The sequence below is a fragment of the Oncorhynchus kisutch genome, linkage group LG8, assembly GCF_002021735.2.
Source record: "Oncorhynchus kisutch isolate 150728-3 linkage group LG8, Okis_V2, whole genome shotgun sequence".
NCBI classification, from domain to species: Eukaryota; Metazoa; Chordata; class Actinopteri; order Salmoniformes; family Salmonidae; genus Oncorhynchus; species Oncorhynchus kisutch.
The window spans coordinates 32,109,743-32,135,444 of record NC_034181.2 but is presented as its reverse complement, the minus strand read 5'-3'; the positions used below and the strand labels follow the sequence as shown (position 1 = coordinate 32,135,444).

Genomic DNA, 25,702 nt, shown 5'->3' with positions numbered 1-25,702 from the left:
AATGTTCTTTAACACTGACCCCAATAATCTACCTGCAGAATCTTCTAGTGATCTAATGCCACCTTCAAAAGTAATGTGTTCATCCACAGTGAAGCCAAAGTATTTATAAAGCCCAGTGTAGAATAATAGGGTTGTACCAAAATAAAAGTTGCGTGTACTTTTCTACACACTCTTCTTTCTGAAATGAACAACCTGGGTCTTATCCTGATTTATCACTAATCTCCATTTAGTACACCATAAATTAACAATATTTAAATTAACATACACTGAGTGTACAAAACATTTCCATGACATAGACTGACCAGGTGAATCAAGGTGAAAGCTTTGATCCCTTATTGATGTTACCTGTTAAATCCACTTCAGTCTATGTAGATGAAGGGGAGGAGACAGGTTAAAGAAGGATTTTTAAGCCTTGAGACAATTGAGACATGGATTGTGTATGTGTGCCATTCTGAAGGTGAACGGGCAAGACAAAAGTTTTAAGTAAGCTTGAACAGGGTATGGTAGTAGGTGCCAGGCGCAGTTTGAGCGTGTTAAGAACTGCAACACTGCTGGGTTTTTCATGCTCAACAGTTTTCCATGTGTATCAAGAATGGTCCACCACCCAAAGGACATCCAGCCAACTTGACACAACTGTGGGAAGAATTGGAGTAAACATAAGCCAGCATCCCTGTAGAATGCTTTTGAAACCTTGTAGTCCATGCCCCAAAGAAATGAGTCTGTTCTGAGGGATAAATGGGATGCAATTCAATATTAGGAAGGTGTTCCTAATGTTTTGTTCACTCAGTGTGTTTTGTAGGTCATCGTATGTCTCAGCAAGGAGAACTATGTAATCAGATGCCCAACAAAATGCCAAGGAATATATCCTCAACTTCAACACCAAGTTTAGCATGTTTGATTTGTAGGGCTATATATGATTAACATATAGTGTAAATAAAGTGGGTGAGAGTATGCTCCCCTGCTTTACATAGTAAGGGGTTGGAAACCAGCCAGTCCTGAGGTCATTGACCTGAACACAGGTAACTGGAGCCCAATAAAGAGCTTGATAGCATCATAGAATTTACCATCAATTCCCATTTTAATTAGTCTAAAAGCAAGGAGGTCTGTATTCACCCAATCGAAAGCCTTTTGAAAATCAATAAAACGGGCAAAAGTTGATTTCCCCTCTTGAATTCTAGGCAGAACCACTGTAAAGACAGTATAGATGGGATAAAACGCTATGGCTTTGCCTAATTCATCTGTACTATAAACAAATAATTTATACATGAAAAAGAGAATCACTCTTAAATGACCATATTTTCTGCATTTCAGAATGGGTTGCAATGTGAGGTCATCTACAACATGGTATTTGTGACAATACCACCCCACCCCCCCACCCCCCACCCATCTATGCATAGCCACTTTGACACACTTTAACAACCCTACCTGCATGTACATAATTATCTCAATTACCTCGACTCTGGTACCCCAGCACATTGATGACACATTAACTCTGTACCGGTCCCCCATGTATATAGCCCTGCTATTGTTATTTACTGCTGCTCTTTAATGATTTGTTTTTCTTATCTCTTACTTTTTAAAAACATTTTATTTTCTTAAAACTGCATTGTTGGTTAAGGTTTTAAGTAAGCATTTCACCTGTTGTATTCGGCACGTGTGACAAATAAAATTTGATTCGATTTGATTTGAATAACAATGCAATGCAAAAGTATTCATCAATAATCTGACAAGAATCATATCTGCTTTGACTCTGAAGAAATTGATGGAGTGCATATTCTGAGAACTGATAGCATCAAGTTTCTTAACTGACTCTCGAACTGGAAATCGCTGAAATTGAAACTAACTCACTCAACCCTGTTCCAACGAAATGCTGCATTTCCAGGACTTACTAAACACGTACAGAGATATTGTTGCCATCTAGAGGACTTGAAGGTAAATTGTGTAGAAATATCTGAAACAAGGCCAATAGAAAGGGGTTACGCGTTGACTATATAATCAAGGTGATTGTATAAATGTGATCTTGGTTACTAACTACAGGATAAATCCCCCCAACACACACACACACACACACGCAGGCACGCACACACACACACACACACTTTCTGCTATCATTGGGCCTGACCTACAGCCTCTGGTGTGCTTTAACATACCACCAAGGGGCGTCTCTTCAATGGGCTATTTTAGCCATACCAGTTAGGATTTAATTCCCAAGCACTAAATCCATTTCACAGATCTTTAACAATGGGGCTTAACAAGGGACTGGGAGGTTTTCTAATCATTTTCATCTGGTTTCTTTCCGTATGCTTTCTGCGAGTGTGTGTATGTATGTGTCCAGGTGTTTGTGTGTGTGGTGTATTTTATTTTTTACATTTTATTAGGATCCCAATTAGCTGTTGCAAAAGCAGCAGCTACTCTTCCTGGGGTCCACACACAACATGAAACATAATACAGAATGAGATACAGAATATCATTAGACAAGAACAGCTCAAAGACAGAACTACATACCAAAAAATTTTTAAGGCACAAGTAGCCTACATATCATTGCAGACGCACAAACTATCTAGGTCAAATAGGGGAGAGGCGTTGTGCCTCGAGGTGTTGCTTTATCTGTTTTTTGAAACCAGGTTTACTGTTTATTTGAGCAATATGAGATGCAAGGAAGTTCCATGCAATTAGGGCTCTATATAATGCTGTATGCTTGCCTGAATTTGTTCTGGATTTGGGGATTGTGAAAAGACCCCTGGTGGCATGTCTGGTTGGATAAGAAGTGTGTCAGAGCTGTGTGTAAGTTGACTATGCAAACAGTTTGGGATTTGTTTCTTATAAAAAGAAGAAGTGATGCTGTCACGATCGTCATAGTGAGACCAAGGCGCAGCGTGATATGAATACATGTTCTGTATTTAATGAAGAAAGAACACTGAAACAAACTTACAAAACAACAAACGTGACACTATATAATCTAAATGTGCATACACATGCAACCCACGAAATACTCAAAGAAGATGGCTGCCTAGATATGGTTCCCAATCAGAGACAACGATAAACAGCTGCCTCTAATTGAGAACCATTCTAGGCAACCATAGACATACATAAACACCTAGATGGTAAACAACCCCATAAACCTACAAAACCCCTAGACAGTACAAAACACACATCACCCATGTCACACCCTGATCTAACTAAAATATATAAAGAAAACAAAGAATACTCGGGTCAGGGCGTGACAAATGCTCTCCATCCAACCTCACTGAGCTCGAGCTGTTTTGCAAGGAGGAATGGGAAAAAATTTCAGTCTCTCGATGTGCAAAACTGATAGACACATACCCCAAGCAACTTACAGCTGTAATCGCAGCAAAAGGTGGCGCTACAAAGTATTAACTTAAGGGGGCTGAATAATTTTGCACGCCCAATTTTTCAGTTTTTGATTTGTTCAAAAAGTTTGAAATATCCAATAAATGTCGTTCCACTTCATGATTGTGTCCCACTTGTTGTTGATTCTTCACAAAAACATGCAGTTTTATATCTTTATGTTTGAAGCCTGAAATGTGGCAAAAGGTCGCAAAGTTCAAGGGGGCCGAATACTTTCGCAAGGCACTGTATATGTTTTGACCATGACAGTTTACAATCTAAAGTAACGGCAAGTAATTTAGTCTCCTCAAGTTGTTCAACAGCCACATCATTCATTACCAGATTCAGCTGAGGTCTAGAACTTAAGGAATGATTTGTACTAAATACAATGCTCTTAGTTTTAGAGATGTTCAGGACCAGTTTATTACTGGCCACCCATTCCAAAACAGACTGCAACTCTTTGTTAAGGGTTTCAGTGACTTCCTTAGCTATGATTGTTGATGCGTATATGGTTGAATCATCAGCATATATGGACACACACACATGCTTTGTTTAATGCCAGTGGCAGGTCATTGGTAAAAATAGAAAAGAGTAGAGGGCCTAGAGAGCTGCCCTGCGGTTCACCACACTTTACATGTTTGATATTAGAGAAGCTTCCATTAAATAAAACCCTTTGAGTTCTATTAGATAGATAGCTCTGAATCCACGATATGGCAGTGGTTGAAAAGCCAAAACACATACGTTTTTTCAATAACAGGTTATGGTCAATAATGTCAAAGACTGCACTGAAATCTAACAGTACAGCTCCCACAATCTTCTCATTATCATTTTCTTTCGACCAATCATCAGTCATTTGTGTCAGTGCAGTACATGTCGAGTGCCCTTCTCTATAAGCATGCTGAAAGTCTGTTGTTAATTTGTTTACAGAGAAATAGCATTGTATTTGGTAAACACAACTGTCAGTGTGTGTATGTGTGTCTTAGTACGCTCTCACAACAACTAAATGCAAACATTCTAAGCTAACCAAACTAGCTGTTAACCTTGTGCAGTATATTTCTGAACATCTCCTGTCCAGACATGTTACTATCTTTATTGTTTAAACTTATGTAACAATATTAAGCATCAAGAAATACTTGACACATGACCTTGATCAGGCATTATTCAACATCATATGTACAATACAACCACGGAATGCATTAGGAAAGCATAATGGCAATACAAACATTAGACTTTTTTTTAAATCTAATTTTTGCTGTCTATACCATTGTTATGTCGAGACTTTTCTTGTAACAATATCTTCATTATGTAGGCTACTCTGATTTCTTACCGAGAAATATTTTTCAAATGTAAGACCCCATTGTTAATAACACTGTATCTTTCTCAGCCTTGTTACAACTCGTGTCTTCAAGTTTCCTATGTTTACACTTTCCATCACACTCTCTCCCACAAGTGTTTCTTAGTTATGAAGAACAGTATAATCTAACTAAGTGGTGTTTTAGTAGAGGCTCTTTGTATAGTATTTCAACATCAGCCTGCTCTGCTCATTGTGAAAGATCCATTCTGCTTATTATGTGATCAACCAATAATGGTTGGCGGTATTATACATACTTTAAATTGTGTGTATGTATGATCATACAAAACAGAAATGAGAAACCACGGTATTAGAGCGCAACTAACAATTACTGTGGGAAAAGGCTCTACTGTACATCCTGTATAGTCAATGTGAAGCCCAAGCCTGGGAATGTTTTTTTTTCAATATGTTGGGGCCGGGGGTTTGGTTCTCTCACACGAGTTATCCTTGTCACAAAGTTATTTCTCACGCCTCAAAAGAAAACATGCAAAGACCAAAATGGCACATCCCTATGATTTTCAACAACAATGCCATCAGCTTCACTAAAACCATAGAAAGGTACATTCATCTAATGATTAGTTTGGAAGTACTAATTAAAGATGCATTAATGTAATTATTTGATTATACTGTACATTTTCTGGAAAATGTAAGACATTTTCAACGGTTAAATAACTAATGTGCTAATTCAATAAAACATTTTTAAAAATGGTTAAGAGATGATTTCTAAAACGATTTCGTTTTATTGTGTTTTTACATCTAGAGGATGCCATGCCAGCTAGTGTAATGAGGCAGTTGTACAGCCAGACTGTAAAAATAGAGAGACTCAAACCCTTATGATTGTGTAATGAAACCATGAAAGTAAGTGCAGCTAATCTCAAAGCTGGTGTTTGGATGATGTTTGAATGTAAACCCAATGTAAGTGTTTTGGTACACAGAATGTGTTTAAAAACAGAATAGAAGTACTCTGAAACACCCAAAGTGGTTCTTCAATCTGAATATTGGTGTTGTTTTTTTTTAAATGGTGATAAAACTTTTTGGGGTTTCAGTGCATGTAAACGGCAGCATCAAAACACACACACAAAATCATTTTTTTTGCAGACTGTGTCTCTCATACAATCAAATTGTTAAGAAATACACACTCAAACACATACCCATATTGTAAAAAAATATTCTGTGGTGAATTAAAATGGACAAAAAAATTAAAATAACATATACTAAATACAAATATTTGACTTTCACTGAGGTCATTTCAATGATTTGTTAATTTCATTTTACCAAACATTTAAGAATAAATCCAACTTAATATGTTACTCAAAAAGTAAGTATACATTATTAGGATAACAAAAGAGAGAAAATTGAGTGACTTAACTTTTTACAAGATTGTGGGTAATTCAACCTTTTTGACTTTATGATTCTTATACACAATGTTGTTTGCATGTTTGAAGAAAGAAAAGTATACTTCTATATTAGTATTAATCAGCTCGTTGTACCATGAGATGTAATGGGATCATGATGAACGGATATCAACACCGTCAGACAAAATTACGGTCAATGTTGAGAGGAAGCATTCCCACATCTAAACATGAGAAGGAAATACAGTATTCTACAATACTTACTGTAAAACATCTAATTATTGCTGGTGGATTGAGAGCTGTACTCAACATAGCCTGCCAAAATGGGTTAAACTGGCAAATTATTAGACAGATCAATGTTAAACATTAAAGTACTTCATAAGGGATCTAATTCCGCACTAGACAGAATTTGAAACACCAAAGTGTTGAACCATTTCCGGTAGTGTGCCCAGTCGCTGGCAAGGTTTTGCACAAGACTTAAGTTTAGTTACAACACCATGTAATCTTTCAAAAACATTTCAGGATGATGTGTTTCAATACTCCAGCAAAGTTAAGGTTTCATCTCCTTCGCATTGGTGGCACATCAGTTGCCACTAGTTTTGGTGTTACAAAGCACTTAATTTTAAGTGCAGAGCAGGGATCATTAACTACATTCAGCCGCGGGCCGCGACCGTGGATGGTCGGGGGGCTGGAACGTAATTATATATTATTTGTAGACTGCAAATTGACCGCAAGAAACCCAAACAGATATGTTTGACTAAAACAAAATAATTTCACACCTTGCTTACATTTGTATTCGATTCGTGTGGGAATACTTGGGAACAGCTTTCTTAAATGAAAATCACTTGGAGCTGTTTTCCTGGAGTGTTTTTTTGTTTTTTAATTACAGTCTTGTGTCCAACTATGAAAATTCCACACCAAATGTATTTTAAATGTTTTGCTCAGTACTTATGGGGGCCAAATTCAGCCTGCCAGTTGGGGAACCCTGGTGTAGAGAAATAACTGTGTGGGTGAGACTCTTCAAACCACAATATTTGAATTTAAGGATGCTCTTCCTTTTGTCACACATTTTCCCAAATTAAGAATTGAGTGTGGTAACGAATAACAGACAACATTACGTGATGCTAAAGTTTCTTAAATTAGAAAAAGAAAAGGCCCGAACAAGTCTGGCACATGCAAAGAGGACAAACTCGTAGAGAGCTTTTCATTCAGAGCTTTTCACTGTTCACTCTAAATCACAGCCTTTCAAGAGCCTGAAGCCAGCTAAACACATAATGTATACACAACAAAATAGTTGTGGGTTGAGGAGAAACATGCATCCCACACACACACAACAAAGCAGAAACAAACAATACAAAACACATGAGGGTCAAATTGAAGGAGTTTCAAAATGTATATTGGATCACAGATTGTTTGGAATGCTACATACACCTTTACAAGAGATCCAGGAATCATTGCTGGATCTAGACTGTTCAATTGTTCACCCTTATGTTATTAACATTCCATTGAAAATATTATTCGCTACAGCAATGTATAACGAAGACGGAGGGAGTCAGGAAGCAGGTGCAGTCGGTGAGTCTAATATGAACAACCTTCGAGAATACAAGAACAAGAGTAGCGTCTGAACATGAACGCAGAAACAATACTGCCTGATGGGTGATACAACGGAGTGCTAGATAAAGGGGAAGTAATCAGAGAAGTGATGAAGTCCAGGTGTGCCCGATGAGGCGCATGTGTGTGTAATGATGGTTGCCAGGTGTGCATAATGGGTTGACAGGACCAGTGGTTAGTAGACAGGTGACATCGCGCACCGGAGCGGGGGTAGACATGACATTACACACTCAGTATATTACCTCATTGACCCTCCAGAAGACTTTGAATGGCCCCACACATTGTGGGCTGAGCTTCCGGCAGGACATGCAGAGCGGGAGGTTCCTTGTGGAGAGCCAGACGAGATCACCAGGATGGAACACTGTAGTCTCACTGAGGTGGTGGTCCGCCTGCTCTTTCAGGCGGCAGCAGCAATTTGGAGCCTCACATGGACAGCGTTCCAAACTACCTCTGCGTGCCGGAACCACTCATCCACCGCAGGAGCTTCGGTCTCGCTCGGTGTCCATGGAGCCAGGGCCGGCTGCTACCCCACAACGCACTGGAGTGACGAAGTGAATTCTGGGCGTACGCTGCCCAGGGAAGAAACCGGACCCACTGCCGGTCATGGCAGTGACTCTTAAGGAATCTCCCCAGCTCCTGGTTCATCCTCTCCACCTGCCGTTGGACTGAGGCTGGTACCCGGAAGAGAGCATGACCATGACCCCCAGCTTCTCCATGACGGCTCTCCACGTGGAGACAATGTCCTTCGGAAGTCCATAGTGCCGAAAGACCTGCTGGAACAGTGCCTCAGCGACCTGAGAGCGGTAGGGAAACCAGAGACCGGGATAAAATGGCATGATTTTGAGAATATTTCCAATGGACAGATGAGAGCAAGGCTGAGGCACAGGAAGGGGAAGGAGTTTCCCTGCTGGAGCATGCAGGGGAGATTTGGTTTGGGCACATACTGAACATGTAATGAGCGATGTCCTGCACCAAGGTGGGCCACCAGTACTTAGTGAAGATAGATTGAAGTGTGCAGGTGATACCTAGGTATCCAGCGACAAGGGATGTGTGCGCCCAGGTCAACAGCCGATCCCTTACCTCCGTGGGAACGTAGGTGCGCTTCAGAGGGCAATTAGCAGGCACGGTTTCCCTCTCCAGAGCCTGGCGGATGTCCATTTCCAATGCACGGCACATTGATTCGGGAGGGCGGAATGATGGGTGCACTCAGGACAGGAACCTCTCCCAAATCGTGGAGATGGGAAAGGGCATCAGCCTTGATGTTCTTTGAACCTGGGCGGTATGACAGAGTGAAGTTAAATCTAGCGAAGAAAAGGGCCCACCTTACTTGGCTTGGGTTCAGCCGCCTCGCTGTCTGTATGTACTCCTGGTTCCGATGGTCGGTGAGAATGTGAAATGGGTCCTTGATGCCCTGCAGCCAGTTGTTCCACTCCTCTAGTGCCAACTTCATTGTCAGGAGCTCCCGGTCGCCCGCGTCATAGTTCCTCTCCACAGGAGACAGTTTTTAAAGTTATATTCACATGGATATAATTTGTGGGTTACCTTGGCGTTGTGACAGGACAGGCCCCACACCCACCTCTGAGGCATCCACCTCACCACGAAGGACAGCGTAGGATCTGGGTCTTTCAGCAATGAGGCGGAGGTGAAACGCCCCTTCAGTATGCGTAAATCCTCATTGGCTGTAGGATTCCACACCAACTTACGGAGACGACCCTTGAGGAGAGGCGATGGAGATGAAGTTCTTAATGAAGCGGCGGTAGAAGTTGACAAACCCCAAAAACCATTGTAGTCCCTTTATGGTGGTTGGTACTGTTTAGTAAAAATTCGGGCCCCGCAGAGCTTTTTGATGGCGGCAGTCACCAACGGGAGAGGGTAGCGGTAGTGATGGAATTGAGACCTCTAGTCGATGCACAGGAATAGACCACCCTCCTTCTTGGCCACGAAGAATAAGCCTGCCGATGCAGGGGAGGTGGATGGGCAGATTAAACCCTGTTGGAGAGCATCCTGGTTGTACTCCTCCATAACCTTGGTTTCAGCCACCGACAGTGGTTAGATGCAGCTGCGCGGAGGCGCAGAGTTTGCTAGCAAGTCGATGGCATAGTCCCAGGGGCAATGTGAAGGGAGACCTCCCGGAGATCCTGGTCAACCTCCGGGATGTCGACCTGTAGGGTAACCACAGGACTCTCAACTGACGTGGAACCACAAAGGGAAAGCAGGTCTTGCGACATCCAGGTGCCCAGGCAGTAATCTCCATTCTCCACCAGGAGTTGGAGGGGTTGTGGCGTTGGAGCCATGGGAGGCCGAGGATGACTTTGTGTACGGGTGCCTTGAGGAAGGGAAGGCTTTCCTGGTGCAGGGGTCCCATGGTAATGGTGAGTGGTGCTGTGATGTGTGTGATTGTCCCAGATCCCAGTGGTCGATTATCCAGAGCTTGAACCGGAAATTAAGAGGTGAGCGGGTATGAGGTTATGTTAAGGGAGGAAGCAAGGCCTGGTCAATGAAAGTCCCCGTGGAACCGGAAACCACTAGCATTTTAGAAACAAGGGACAGCCAGCTGATGAAAATTGATACTTAAAGGGCTCGGTGGAAAGTGAAGGAATACTCACACCTACCCCAGGAGACGGATGATCATGGGTCCGTCCCTCTGCTCCAGTGGATCTCGAGTTGGGCTGTAGCAGACAATTGAAGCTGGTGCCCCTCCTGACCATAGGGACAGAGCCCCAGCTGTCTCCGACGGCGTCGCTCAGTCGTGGGGAGACATGTAGGCTCTGAATCAGAACGGTCAACGAAGGAGGGCGAGAGGTGATGAAGACTCCTTTGATTAGAGCTGTAAACCTCTCATAGGAACCCATTTCCTCCTCTCCGCTCCCCCAGGCGGCTGTAGCCCACTCCAACGCCCGGCCAGTCAGCAGGGAAATAACTGTGGCAACCTTGGACCTCTCGGTGGTAGTAGCTCCCACCTGATGAGTGAATTAGAGGGAACACTGAAGGAGGAAGCCAGGACATTTGAATGGAGTCATTTGTCCGGGAGGGACAAACGGGCATTGCTGACCTGGGTGGCGTGCTGAATGGGCTGATGTGCTGGCTAGACTCATGGTAGAGGATCCTTCGATCGTTGGAGGTGACGCCTCGAGGAAGATCTAGATGTTGAAGAACGCGGAGGACCTCATCCATCAATGTCGCTAGTTGTGCCAGCTGGTCATTGTGTTGGCGAAGCAGATCTTCCTGTTCATTGACCATCTGGGAGATGTCTCGGTTGGCTGCTGCTTCCATTTTGTGAGGCAGTATTCTGTAACAAAGACACAGGAAGTCAGGAAGCAGGTGCAGTCGGTGAGTTTAATATGAATGAACATAGCGAGAATACAAGCACAAGAGTAGCATCTGAACATGAACACGGGGATGATCCTGCCTGATGGGTGATATAACGAAGTGATAGATAAAGGGGAAGTAATCAGGGAAGTGAGGAAGTCCAGGTGTGCTTGATGATGAGGCGCAGGTGTGCGTAATGATGGTTGCCAGGTGTGCGTAATGATGGATTGCTGGACCGGTGGTGAGTAGACCTGCGAGCGCCGGAGTGGGAGAGCAACACTAAAAAGTATGACTTGCTTTTACAAATGTAATCTCTTCTATCTTCCCACTGTAATCTCCCGTGTTTGATTATTCTTTGTGTAAAAGGGTGTAAATAAATCCCTACATGCTTTTCCATTTCAGAAACATCACACAAAAGATGTCCAAGCTTCCCAAAACTGTCACACACTTGTTCACACTCTTGTCTCTGTAACTGAGTTAATAAGATGGTATCATAAACTCACTCCACAGCAAGCTTGAAATGTTGGGGATGGAGCTATCAAATCAAATTACATTAGATATAACCGTTGGAATGTTGTCAAGGATGGTAGTTACGTGTGTTGCTAAGCAGAGGATCACTGGTTGAATTGAACATTTACAGTGCCTTCAGAAAGTATTCAGACCCCTTGACTTTTTCCACATTTTGTTATGTTACAGCCTTATTCTAAAATGTATTAAGGCACACGCCTTTCCAAATATATAAGGTCCCACAGTTGACAGTGCATGTCAGAGGCCTGAATGCTGGCCTGAATGCCAAGCTTCACGTCTGGAAGAAACCTGGCACCATCCTTACGGTGAAGCATGGTGGTGCAAAAGTACAGAGAGCAAAGTACAGAGAGATCATTGATGAAGACCCACTCCAGAGTGCTCAGGACCTCAGACTGGGTTGAAGGTTCACCTTCCAATAGGACAATGAACCGAGGCACACAGCCAAGACAACGCAGGAGCTGGCTTCGGGGCAAGTCTCTGAATGTCCTTGAGTGGCCCAAAAAGAAATGGAAGAACTTATTCAAGAAAGATCCAGTGTAATATATTATAAAAATAAAGTGAACTGGATGGAATATGCACCAAATTCTTTTTCAATCTTCAACATAGAAATGCTACCAATTTTTTTTATTGAAACTTGTTACAAATGATGGAGTCATGCATGATTCACCAAATTATATTTTGAAAGAGGAAGTAAAGAACTTGTTTTCATTACAGTCTCCTCCATCTCCACTAACCGAAGCTAATTGTATGGATTTTTTTCCAATTAATGATGTAAAATTAACATCTAAACAGAAAGACTCATGTGCAGGCCAAATTACAGAGGAGGAACTTCTTGATGCAATTAAAGCCTTTAAGGCCGGGAAGTATACCAAGCTTTTTTTTATAAACTCATAGGACCATTATTAGCATGTTTTAACCACTCCTATATAAATGGTAGATTATCGGACACGCAACAAGAAGGTCTGATTTCAATATTACTGAAACAGGATCCAAGTGGTATGTATAATCCAGTCCATTTAAAAAATTGGAGGCCTCTTACACTACAGTGTTGGGATGCAAAAAATCTATTTAAATGCTTGGCGCATAGAATTAAAAAGGTATTGTTATTATTGATCCTAATCAGACAGGTATTTTACATGGATGATACATTGGAGATAATATAAGACAAGTACTAGAAACAAGAGAACACTATGAAATATCAGGGACACCAGGCCTTGCTGATTCTGAAAAGTCTTTTGATAAAGTATGACTGGAGTTTATATATAAATGCCTAGAATATTTCAATTTTGGAGAATCTCTTATAAAATGGGTTAAATATATGTATAGTAACCCTAGGTGTAAAATAGTAAATAATGGCAACACCTCAGAAATAATTAAACTGTCAAGAGGAGTAAAACAAGGTTGTCCACTATCGGCATATCTATTTATTATTGTCATCAAAATGTTAGCTGTTAAAATTAGATTAGGGATTAGAAATGTGTGGTTTTAAAATAAAGGTGTTTTTGTACACTGATGATTCATGTTTTCTTTTAAAACCACAATTAGAATCCCCCACAGCCTCATAGAGGATCTAGATACTTTTGCTGACCACTCTGGATTAAAACCAAATTATGACAAGTGTACTATATTTCGTATTGGATCACTAAAAAATTCAACTTTTACATTACTGTGTAGTTTACCAATAAAATGATCTGACAGGGTACCATTCTCGGGATACAAATCCTGAAAGAAAGAAATTATCTCACTCCAATAGATTTTTATAGAAAGTTGGCAAAAATAGATCTTGCTACCATGGAAAGGAAAATAGCTGCCTATTTGTGGAAAAATCAACTTCTTTGGGATCGATGTCCCTTCCACGGGACAGTTGAGCTAACATAGGGTAATGCGATTAGCATGAGTTGTAAGTAACAGGAACATTTCCCAGGACATAGACATATCTGATATTGTCAGAAAGCTTAAATTCTTGTTAATCTAACTGCACTGTACAATTTACAGTAGCTATTACAGTGAAAGAATAACATGCTATTGTTTGAGGAGTGCGCACAATTTTGAACATGAAAAGTTATTAATAAATAAATTAGGCACATTTGGGCAGTCTTGATATAAAATTTTGAACAGAAATGGAATGGTTCATTGGATCAGTCTAAAACTTTGCACATACACTGCTGCCATCTAGTGGTCAGAATCTAAATTGCACCTGGGCTGGAATAATACATTATGTAATTTATCTTGCAAAACAAAGATGATGGTACAAAAAAAGACAAAAGAACAGTTGGATTTTTCTTTGTATTATCTTTCACCAGATCTATTTTGTTATACTCTCCAACATTCCTTTCACATTTCCACAAACTTCAAAGTGTTTCCTTTCAAATGGTACCAAGAATATGCATGTCCTTGCTTCAGGGCCTGAGCTACAGGCAGTTAGATTTGAGTATGTGATTTTAGGCAAAGATTTGGGTATGTGATTTTAGGTGAAAATTTAAAAAAGGGGCGGATCCTTATTAACTCTTTAGTCATATCACAGTTGACCTATTTGCTTATGGTTTCCCCTACACCTAGTTTAATATTATATTAACAAGACATATTACATTTGACTTGGATTGGCAAGCCAGATAAAGTTAAAAGGGCCTATTTATATAACGAATATGAATTCGGAGGGCAGAAATGATTAAATATTAAAGGATTAGACCTCTCACTAAAGGCATCAGTCATACAAAAGTTATACTTAAATCCGAAAAGGTTCTCTAGTAAATAGGTAGGAATGTCTCACCCCATGTTCAAGAATGGCCTTTTTCCCTTTATTCAGATTACAACTGCTCACTTTCGGGTGTTTGAAAATGAAATCATCTCCAAAATATTGTTATTTTAAAAAAACCTGCCTTAGAAAGATGGATTGCAATTTCAGTTTAATCCACCTGAAAATATAGAACAAATAATACAACAAATATTGTGGTTAAACTCAAATATACTAATTGTTTAGAAAAATATATATTTTTCGATAATAAAAAAAAAAGTATAATTTTTGTAAATGATATCATAAATAGGACTGGTGGAGTTATGTCACACATGCAGCTAACACAGACATATGGAAATGTCTGCTCTACCCAAAACTACAACCAACTAATTGCAGTATTACCACAAAAATGGAAGAGGCAAGTAGAAGGGGGAAAAAGAAAGGAACTTGTCTGTCGGCCCTACATTAAAGACCATAAATGGTTAAAGAAAATTGTGATAAACAAAAACATATACCAATTTCATTTAAGGACCAAAAAATTGACAGCTGTGCCATATAAACTGCAAAATAGAGATTTTCGATGTACCCATTCCATGGCACTTGGTTTATGAATTGAGAAGCAAAACAGCGCCGATTCAAAACTTCAAATGTTTTAATTTAAATTATTATACAAAATTCTTGCAACCAATGGAATGTTATATATATGGGGGATACAATCTTCCCAGGTCTGCAGATTTTGCTGTGACGAGGCAGAGTCATTAGATCATTTATTTTGGTACTGTCCAATATGTAGCTCGTTTTTGGTCACAGGTCCAGGAATGGCTGAAGAATTGCAACATTTGCCTAGAACTAACCCTGCAGATAGCAATACTGGGTGATTTGAAAGGTCATAGTCAATCAATCAATAATATAATAATTATTTTAGCAAAAATGTTTTTCTTTAATTTACAATCTGTAGAAGCTATGAGAATAGAAAGGTTCAGTACTTTTGTGAAGCATCACAGCACAGTTGAAAAATACATGGCAAATAGAAATCCAAAATGAATGGTGTTAAGAGATAAATGGGAGGGGTTGAATTGAGCTGATGGGTGGGACTAATAACAAGATAACCAATGTAAAACATACGGGGTCTGTAAAATGTATTTAGGTTCAGACATTCTGTGAAATAGCACAGTTACAAATACAAATCAAACTGGATGGACATCAGAAATAGAGGAAGGACTAAAAACAAACTAAATATAATTATTGTAAAATAGATTGTGTCCATAAATGTGTATAATATGTATAAACTGAAGGTAGAAGCCTAAGTGTTATTGTTTATTAGTTTACTCCAATTGGGGGAGGGGTGGTAGGGTTTGCGGGGAATAATAAAGGTATATTCTAAAAAAAGTATGCATGTATGTATGTGTATATGTATGAATGTTTATGTATACATATAAAAGTACAGAGAGATCATTTATGAAAACCCACTCCAGAGCGCTCAGGACCTCAGACAGGGACGAAGGATCACCCTCCAACAGGACAATGACCCTAAGCACACAGCCAAGACAACGCAAGAGTGGCTTCGGGACAAGTCTCTGAATGTCCTTGAGTGACCCAGGCAGAGCCCGGACTTGAACCTAATGGAACATCTTTGGAGAGACCTGAAATAATTGTGCAGCAATGCTCCCCATTCAACCTGACAGAGCTTGAGAGGTTCTGTAGAGAAGAATGGGAGAAACTCCCCAAATACAGGTGTGCCAAGCTTGTAGCGTCATACCCAAGAAGACTTGAGGCTGTAATCTCTGTCTATGGCGCTTCAAAAAAGTACTAAGTAAATGGTCTGAATAGTTATGTAAATGTGATATTTCCATACATTTTTTTTAAATTAGCAAAAATGTATAACCAGTTTTTGCTTTGTTATTTTTATTTTACCTTTATTTAACTAGGCAAGTCAGTTAAGAACAAATTCTTATTTTCAATGACGGCCTAGGAACAGTGGGTTAACTGCCTTATTCAGGGGCAGAACGACAGATTTTTACCTTGTCAGCTCGGGGATACGATCTTGAACCTTTCGGTTGCTAGTCCAACGCTCTATTATTGGGTATTGTATGGAAATTGAGAGAGAGAAAAAAAAAGGCTCTAACCAAAACAAAATGTGGGAAAAGTTAGGGGTCTGAATACTTTACGAAGGCACTGTACTGTATGTGCAGTATCAATAGAAACATTACACGGTTATCAGGACTTCAGTTAGAGAATCATCAGCTCTGTCTTCCTGGCACAAAAAGTTCCATCCGAGGGGCAAGCGGACCACATAAATGCTGACTAAAAGGTTTAGATCACATGCACTTCAACTACCACAGCTTTAACACTACAGAGTACCAAATAATTAGTGATGTTTAAAGGGAAGCCATCAGCAGTTTTGAGGGCAATGTTGCAATTCAAACCTGGGCAAATTCTGCTGACTGACGTGGGCCTGCAGATTTCCGATGTGAATTTCACAGAAAAGGTGATTAATAGTTAATTGGAGGTTGACCTAACCCCTAGACTTTTAAAGTGACCGCATAGTGCTGATGTGCAGAGACACTACACTGAGTATACCAAACATTAGTAACACCTTCCTAATATTGCCCTCAGAAAAGACTCAATACATTGGGGCATGGACCCTACAAGGTGTCGAAAGCGTTCCACAGGGATGCTGGTCAATGCTTCGTACAGTTGTGTCAAGTTGGCTGGATGTCCTTTGTGTGGTGGACCATTCTTGATACACACGGGAAAATGTTGAACGAGAAAAACCCAGCAACATTGTATTTCTTGACACAAACCGGTGCGCCTGGCACCTTCTACCATATCCCATTCAAAGGCACTTAAATATTTTGCCTTGCCCATTTAACCATCTGAATGGCACATACACAATCCATGTCTCAAGGCTTAAAATCCTTCGTTAACCTCCAAAAGTCTAAGCCATACTATAGCCCATAGAAACACATTGAATAACACATTCATAAATGGCAAAAAAGACATTCAAATTATAAATAAGGAATAAGGCTTTGAAGTGTCTGTCCTATATCTAGGAGATATAGGACATATTTGAGTTGTTTTGGACACATATTCAACATGTTATCTTTGTTAGAAAAAAACTACCTCCATACTTCAATTCACATACTAAAGTAAAAATCTCTTAATAGAAAATGACTCAAGTAAAAGTGAAAGTCACCCAGTAAAATACTACTTGAGTAAAAGTCTAAAAGTATTTGGTTTAAAATATACTTAACTATCAAAAGTAAAGATAATTGCTCAAATAAATAAAAAAAACAATATTTTTATCCTTATATTTATCAAACAGATGGCACTATTTTCTTATTTTTTATTTATTTATGGATAGTCAGGGCAGACTCCAACACTCAGACATAATTGACAAACAAGCATGTGTGTTTAGTGAGTCCACCAGATCAGAGGCAGTAGGGATGACCAGGAATGTTCTCTGTTTAGTGAGTCCACCAGATCAGAGGCAGTAGGGATGACCAGGAATGTTCTCTTGATAACTGTGTGAATTGGACAATGTTCCTGTCCTGCTAAGCAGTCAAAATGTAACGAGCACTTTTGGGTGTCAGGGAAAATGTATGGATTCAAAAGTACATTCTTTTCTTTAGGAATGTAGTGAAGTAAAGGTAGAAGTTGTCAAAAATAGAAATAGTAAAGTACAGACAGATACCTATAAAAACGACTTAAGTAGTACTTTAAATTATTTTTACTGAAGTACTTTACACCACTATAGACACGTTCATTTTGATTAATTAACTCCAGGAGTATAGCCTAGCCTGTAAAATAAAAGTGTTTTTTGTTGTTGTAGAAAGCAACATGCATTGAAATTGGTTGATTTTGCAGCACTATTCATAAACACATGCGCATACACTGGAAGATGGGCCATGATATTTACTTTCTGCATCCCATGATTTGTAGTGCTCATGAGAGCAACGTCACTAAAAACGATGTAGAACATGATTTGAAACTCTGATTTGATTATCAAACAATTAAGTAAGAGGCCTAATTTAGATGATACACAACGCCTTGAAGAAAATGGTCTAGTTATCTGAACAAGGTGTGCCTTTTGCTAAAGGAGCTGCAATTAATGTTTCCTGTAAACAGGCTATTAAGCTTTGCCTCTGGCGGCTACGGTCTTATGATTAGAACTGAACGTGCGTGCGCATGAGCCGTTAGGCTACTCTCCACCCATTGCCGAACAAATATAAGCCAACAAGCAATTTAACATATAACAACATTGGCAGCGCCACTTGATATAGACCTCTCCTCCGATGACTGTTTAGCCTACAAGTGGACAAGTGACAGGATACTGCAGATGCTTGCTTTCTAGACACACAGTCTTTTCAATGTCAACTACTTATTGTAACAGGAACAGTGGCGCGCCAGCCTTCGGAGAGACACTTTTTTAACGACATTATTGGTGAGTTTTTATTAAGCAACTTGTTCCTCTTATGGTTTTCAGAATTGGACAATTAAAAGGCTACTACTCTATGATGGTTTTATGTTCCACTTGTTTTAATTTCATAACTGGTTTTAGTATAAAGCACACGTGAAGCAGCCTAACCAGTCAGTTATTCATTGCAGGTTATGCAAGATACAGAACTTTCTGGTTGCCTAGTCGGCCTATTGCATAAGACCACTTTTACTGTGTTAGTCTATAATAACTTTATGTAGCATTCATGGATAAGGCCTCACTAAATCAAATAACACTGCTCTTGAAGTGCTTGAAATCTACTTTTGTGCTCATTTATTATATTATTATTATATTTATTATTATATATTATGTTACTTTTATGTTAGTGTATGATCACTGACAACTTGTGAAGGCCTACAGAAAGACTACTTTTATATTGTATTCTTTCAGCGATTTAAATTAATTTTGAGCCATCATACATGATTTCTAAAGTACCATCTCTCAAATTACAGTACAACACATAGACTCCTTAGGGTAAGGATTCACACCATGGTTAACCCACCAATTCTTGGATGTGCTCTTAGTTCACAAATGAAAGGCTACTGTAAAAGAAGCCCAGACAGTTCACTAATGTTAAAGTCAATAGGTCAGCTTGACAGAGACTGCGCCAGTGAGCATGGTAGAGAGAATGGATTACAATCAAATGTAAAAAATTCCAAAACAGTAGTTCTGTCTGCTTTTTTTTTCATATACAATGGTCATTAATTTGACCCCACCCAAGTTGTATCCATATTGACTTTGATCTGTCAGCAGACATGCTGTAACATTGTTGATCCATAGTGACTGTTTTGGTCCTGTTTGTTAACTCCTGGTCTAATATGTTTATGTCACTTTGGGTATGTAATTAGTGTTCAATGCTGAAATGAAACAATGCTTTATATCTTCTGATTCAGTGTGGTGGATTAATCATTTTGGTAGTTCTTTTGCAGAACATTGTATATCATCAACCACCTGCTGAGGCTACCACACAATGGATGTCCTTTGCATATCATCGCAGTGTCTAAGAAAACTCTCACACCAGCTTTGTGTACTTAGATAACAAATATTGTTTTACCCTTCCCATCAGCCGCTTATTGAACAGAGCTCGGAAAGGAGTAAGAAAATAGCTATATTCTTTGATTTGAGGCTGGATACCTGAAACATTTATTTATTGAATCTCAAAGAAGCAATATACCTCGTTATTTATTAATCATATCGGAAAGCATTGTTAAGTAATTTTGAAACTATCCTAATATTTAGAATTTAGTTTTGAGATTCAAACACACAAGTTTTTTGCAATGGAGTCTTCCACTAGAGCATCTCTCGCAGCAGCCACCACTTTAGCTACCGCGGCCTATTCAAGCGATATGTCAGGCTACCTGTGGCTACTGATCCTGGGCTTTGTCATTGCCTTCATCCTGGCCTTCTCTGTGGGGGCCAATGATGTGGCCAACTCATTTGGCACGGCGGTGGGGTCTGGCGTGGTCACCTTACGGCAGGCCTGCATCCTGGCCACTATCTTTGAGACCGTGGGCTCCATGCTGCTAGGGGCCAAAGTCAGCGAGACCATCCGCAAGGGCATCATCGATGTGAACATGTACAATGGCTCCGAACACGTGCTGATGGCAGGCTCCATCAGTGCCATGTTTGGTGAGTGCTTATATGATGGTCACTGTTAGGAGTTCCGAAACTCCTTGCATGCTATGTTGATTTGAAAGGTCTCAATTGCATTTGTTGATATCCTTTTGAAAAGGGCAACAAATTAGGATTTTGTTCATCCTTGTGTTCCACAGGTTCTGCTGTGTGGCAACTGACCGCTTCATTTTTGAAGCTCCCTATATCTGGAACCCACTGTATTGTGGGTGCGACACTTGGTTTCTCCATGGTAGCCAAAGGTCATCACGGGGTCAAATGGATGGAGCTACTACGCATTGGTATTTAAATTACTGTGGAGATATTCTGCAATAGGGACTTGCTCAGAAATTATAATTGTGAGATGACAAGACTATTAAAAGGGTGCTTATGACAAGTCTTACAATGTGTTATATCTGTATCATAATGCATTATATATGTCTGTGTTAAGGAAAGTGTTGACGAATAGTGTTGGTCAGAGACTCGTTGAAATATGCATTGAAAGGATTCTCTTTTAAAATACCCCTATTTTCTCTCTGTAGTGGCATCTTGGTTCCTCTCACCTCTGCTGTCAGGCATCATGTCAGCAATTCTCTTCTATTTTGTTCGTAAATTCATCCTGAATAAGGTAAGATAAACCTGTAATTTACTATTGTTTATAGTGTTTCAACTTTCCCTTGGGGAGTGAATGTAGAAGGATGAAATTACTTTTTCAACACAACATGGGGAGTGTCTGAGGAATATATGAAATAACAATGATATTTAAGAAGAGATCCTTAGCTATGTACTCCAAGCCAGATCTTACCCATCCTGTCTTCCTCAGGAGGACCCTGTTCCCAACGGTCTGAGAGCTCTCCCTGTCTTCTATGCTATCACCATGGCCATCAACCTGTTCTCCATCATGTTCACTGGAGCCCCCTGTGAGTACAATACATACTATGTCACAATGCACACATACACACCACCTACTTCATCCTCCCAAAACGCTCTCTCACAGCACTAATGTAGGGACCATTGACACCCCTGGAGCACGCTTGATGCCTTACTAAAGTGTCACTGGAGGCACCAAGAAGTCTGCTTTGATGACATCTGTAAATATTTCACTCCTATGTTTTGTCATTCAGCATATTTAACTACCTGAATCTTAGAAAAGCAAGCATGCCGCTGTCAGAACCTCTGCAATGACATTTCTTATACTGTGTTTTGGAAACAATTTTATTTTCAAGTTGAATGAGCCACTGAGAGAAATGTGGATATTAAATGGGACATTTCCACTCCTTTGTGTTTCACTTGCAGGGCTGAACTTTTCAAGAAGTCAACTGGCCTGGGCCCTTCACTGAAGGCTGCAGGCCGGTGTATGTCAAGGATTAATATACACCATAACCCCTGCACACAGCACACATTCAGCACACATTCCGCACACATAGACAGCAATATATAGGCTATTTTGTATGGTATTGCTCATTTAGCAGGATAAACATTTTAATGCTTGCCCACATACTCTTTTCACATACACTTGCCCACTTTTTCTGTTTCTCAGACACTCACAGTATCACAGCTGATGCTGATAATCTCACTCACTCCAACAGACACGTAATCAGAACCACACAATTGCATGTAGTATCATTGAGAGCAGGGCTTTCCTACCCTGTTCCTGGAGAGCTACCGTCCTGTAGGTTTTCACTCCTACCTTAATCTAGCGCACCTTATAATTAGCTGGTTGATAAGCTGAATCCGGTTAGTTACAACTGGGGTTGGAGCGAAAACCTACAGGAGGGTAGCTCTCCAGGAACAGGGTTGGAGAACCCTGATTGAGAAGATAAGAAGTGTTCTCTTGGGAGCCTCTTGCTGTATCTATGGCAGTAGGAGATTCAATGTCACTACATTACAGCATTTTCCATCCTGTATATTTTTATTGTTCATCTCTTCCTCTTGCTGTAAATGGTGTTTGGCTCCCTCTCTCTTACTTCTGTCAAGTCTTCATTAAAATAGGCAGAGCTAGACATCTTCTTTTGCTTCATATACCACTATGAGACACTTTGAAAGAGCATCTCTTAATTACATTTACTAGTTAGCTATACATTAGTCTGTTACATTTCATTCGCTACCGGATTAAGCAGGTAAGTATTTGATGAAAATGGTGTTACTAACCATATAGTATAAACATATGTTAATACGTAGGAAACAAAAAACGTAAAAACAATTACTAGTGATTGGTACATAGTAATGCACTGGCCTATTTTAGAGTGACCCTAAATCACATAATCACTATGCCACAGTGCCTGTCTGACTCCCATTATCTGTTGTGCAGAGCATGTCCTCTGTCTGATACTGCTAATCTCTGAGGTCATACACAAACAGCTTAGCTGGAAGTTAAAAATTTCTCAAGATATTCTACCACGTGTCTCCCATCTCATGTGATCATGAAGTAAGCAGGGGCATAGAAACTACCAAGAAAGGACAGCAAGAGGGGTCATTTGGTTTGTGCCATCCTAGTGATTATCTAAATGGACTTTGAAGGCACAAGCAATAGTATACTCAATAGTGTACTGGACACTGGCATAACTTAAATGAAATGGTCACTTTCTACTTTATTCAAATGACTGAATTATGTACAATTTCTAATTTTAGAAAAGGCATCTAACCCAACTACGAATGTAAGCTGAGATATATTCAATGTTTTGTGCAGAATTTTGTTGCTATGACTGTGATAAAATACAGTGGGAAATGTTGACAATCCCATGGCAGGTGCTGTGTATGATGACCTTGGATTATGTGGAGGGTACATGCTTTAGTGAAAGCGTCCTCTGAGCATTCTGTTCTTTGTTCCCTTGTCCTGTACATAGTGCTGGGGTTCAACAAAATGCCATGGTGGGTGACACTGCTCATATCGCTAGGCTGCGCCCTCATCACAGGTCTGGTCGTGTGGTTCTTCGTCTGTCCACGGCTCAAGAAGAAGATCAGGCGTAAGTGACATTGCTGTACTTTTTCTTTAATTTGCAAAAAATAAATACTGGACTTCAAACTTGTGTTGATTTAAAGGGAATTGACTGATATGAAAATAATCCTGAGTGCTCCCTTTCTGCCTGTTTGTCAACCAGGTAAAGTTGCCTCCAGCCCCTGTATGACTCCACTGATGGAGAAGACCCCTTCCAAACCTGCCCTACAGGAGCATCCCTCCACAATTCAACCTTGTGACTCTGTTCCCCAGACACCACCAGCCTATGAGAAAAGGGCGGCCTTTAAGATTGGAGGTTCGGAGGAGGCTGATCTGGACAGCAACATGGACACCAAAGACTTAGGTGCTAGCAGCGGTGAGATCCCCTTACTTTGTTGCAAGTGGCTAGTGACCATTTTAGTTAGGGCACAATACATTATTTGTAAATGTATACATTTTATATAGATAAAGTATTATAATATTATTACATTACTAAAGTAAGTGTTATAGTATTTGTACACTCATCTGTATTGTTTGAACTGAATGTATTGTTGCTGGTTATCCCTCTTAGGTATTAATGGCATGGGCCCCATGACCATCACGGACCCACACAGTGGTCAGGCTCACACTGTACACAAGGATTCAGGGCTCTACAAAGACCTGCTGCACAAGCTTCACCTAGCCAAGGTGGGTGACTGCATTGGTGACGACGATGGGCGGCCCATACGGCGGAACAACAGCTACACCTCTTACACCCTGGCCATCTATGGCATCCATGGGGACCCCAGATACAAGGAGGGAGAGCTAGCAGATCAGAGGAGGAGATTGCGGCTGGACAGCTACAATAGCTACTGCTCGGCAGTAGCAGATGGTGGCACAGTGGCTAAGGAGGAGGCAGGGGCTGTGGGGCTGACACTGGAGGCTGGCCAGGACATACTCCAAGAGGAGGATGAGCTGGAGGTAGACCGGCCAGAGGTCACACATCTCTTCCGGTTCCTCCAGATCCTCACTGCTTGTTTTGGCTCTTTCGCCCATGGAGGAAATGATGTCAGGTATGCTAGGATAGAGAATATGGAGAAATAATTACTGTCTGTGAATTATCATAGGCTGATTATAGGCTGTTATTCTCTCTCAGTAATGCGATTGGTCCTCTGGTGGCTCTGTGGCTGGTGTTTGAGAGTGGCTCTGTGGTGTCCAATGCTCCCACACCTATCTGGCTGCTGTTGTATGGAGGAGTGGGCATCACTGCTGGGCTCTGGGTGTGGGGACGCAGAGTGATCCAGACCATGGGCAAGGACCTCACCCCAATCACCCCCTCCAGGTATGCCATGCACTCAAACTAAATATCTGTGTTTTACATAAGTCTGTGGGCCAATACAACAACATATCACATTGTTCAAACTCCCAATGTTTATTCAGTATGAATGTCATTCATTGTACCCTTGCATCGTATTACACAGTATAGTGTGTAATGTGGATCTTATTTGCTTCCTCCAGTGGATTTAGCATTGAACTGTCCTCAGCGCTCACAGTGGTAGTGGCCTCCAATATTGGTCTCCCTGTCAGCACAACTCACTGCAAGGTAATTCAACTTTAAATGTATAGATGAGTCTGTCAAATTTCTTAGCCTAACAACAAGAAACTCTTTAGTGCTAAATCACTGTTAAGAAATATTTTGGAAAATGTGTGTTTTATAACAACATAATGGAGGAGTCGCATGACATGTTAATAAGTCATTCATTCATTGACCAGTGTGAGCCGGTAGAAACAAGTGTGAACCTGTGCATAGTGTTGAGTAAAGTTGTTTCTATTATGCTCACTCAGGTGGGCTCTGTGGTTGCTGTTGGATGGCTGCGCTCCAGGAAGGCTGTTGACTGGCGTTTGTTCAGGAACATCTTCATCGCCTGGTTTGTAACCGTCCCCATCTCTGGGCTCATCAGTGCTGCCATCATGGCTCTCTTCACCTATGTTATCCTGTGAGGTTCAAATGGACCTGGGATTACCTTGACTTCACCCCTGACGAGGGTCTACTACACTGCAGCCGGGGATACTGTTGTTTTCTCACTGACCATAGTTTAAAACTGTGTTGAAAAATGTGTGTTTCAGCATGTTTATGTTATCTGTACATATCAAGTCCTGACTCTGTTTCTTTGTTTCTTTATACACATGTGTTTACTGCACAGTATTCAGCATCATTGAAGTTGATTACTATGTAATGTTGATCATCTATCATGTAATGAATTGTTTGAATTTTTTTTAAATGTCTAGTTTACAGAAGAACTAGGAGGTGTCCCTCCAATGGTGTTTCTAATTAAATTTTTGATTCAAAATAAAATGACATTACTAACCCATTTGTTGTTGGGTTATGATGTCAGTACACTTACCAACAAGAAAATACAATGCAGTAAAAACATAGACAATT

At 40.4% G+C, this 25,702-nt stretch overlaps 1 protein-coding gene across 2 annotated transcripts; it reads left to right on the top strand.

Moving 5' to 3' along the window:
• Window positions 1-18,477: 18,477 nt before the first annotated feature.
• slc20a1a (solute carrier family 20 member 1a) lies at window positions 18,478-25,631 on the top strand. Of its 2 annotated transcripts, none has more exons than XM_020489889.2 (11): window positions 18,478-18,677; window positions 19,650-20,360; window positions 20,504-20,644; window positions 20,885-20,970; window positions 21,166-21,262; window positions 23,189-23,308; window positions 23,444-23,656; window positions 23,852-24,332; window positions 24,416-24,601; window positions 24,778-24,862; window positions 25,105-25,631. In XM_020489889.2, exons 2-11 carry the CDS (start codon window positions 20,009-20,011, stop codon window positions 25,258-25,260), a joined length of 1,917 nt encoding a protein of 638 aa, XP_020345478.1. In that variant the 5' UTR covers window positions 18,478-18,677; window positions 19,650-20,008; the 3' UTR covers window positions 25,261-25,631. The 2 variants fall into 2 exon arrangements, with proteins under 2 accessions (XP_020345478.1, XP_020345479.1); XM_020489890.2 differs by having other exon boundaries at window positions 19,661-20,360; window positions 25,105-25,618.
• The last annotated feature ends 71 nt before the right edge of the window (window positions 25,632-25,702 follow it).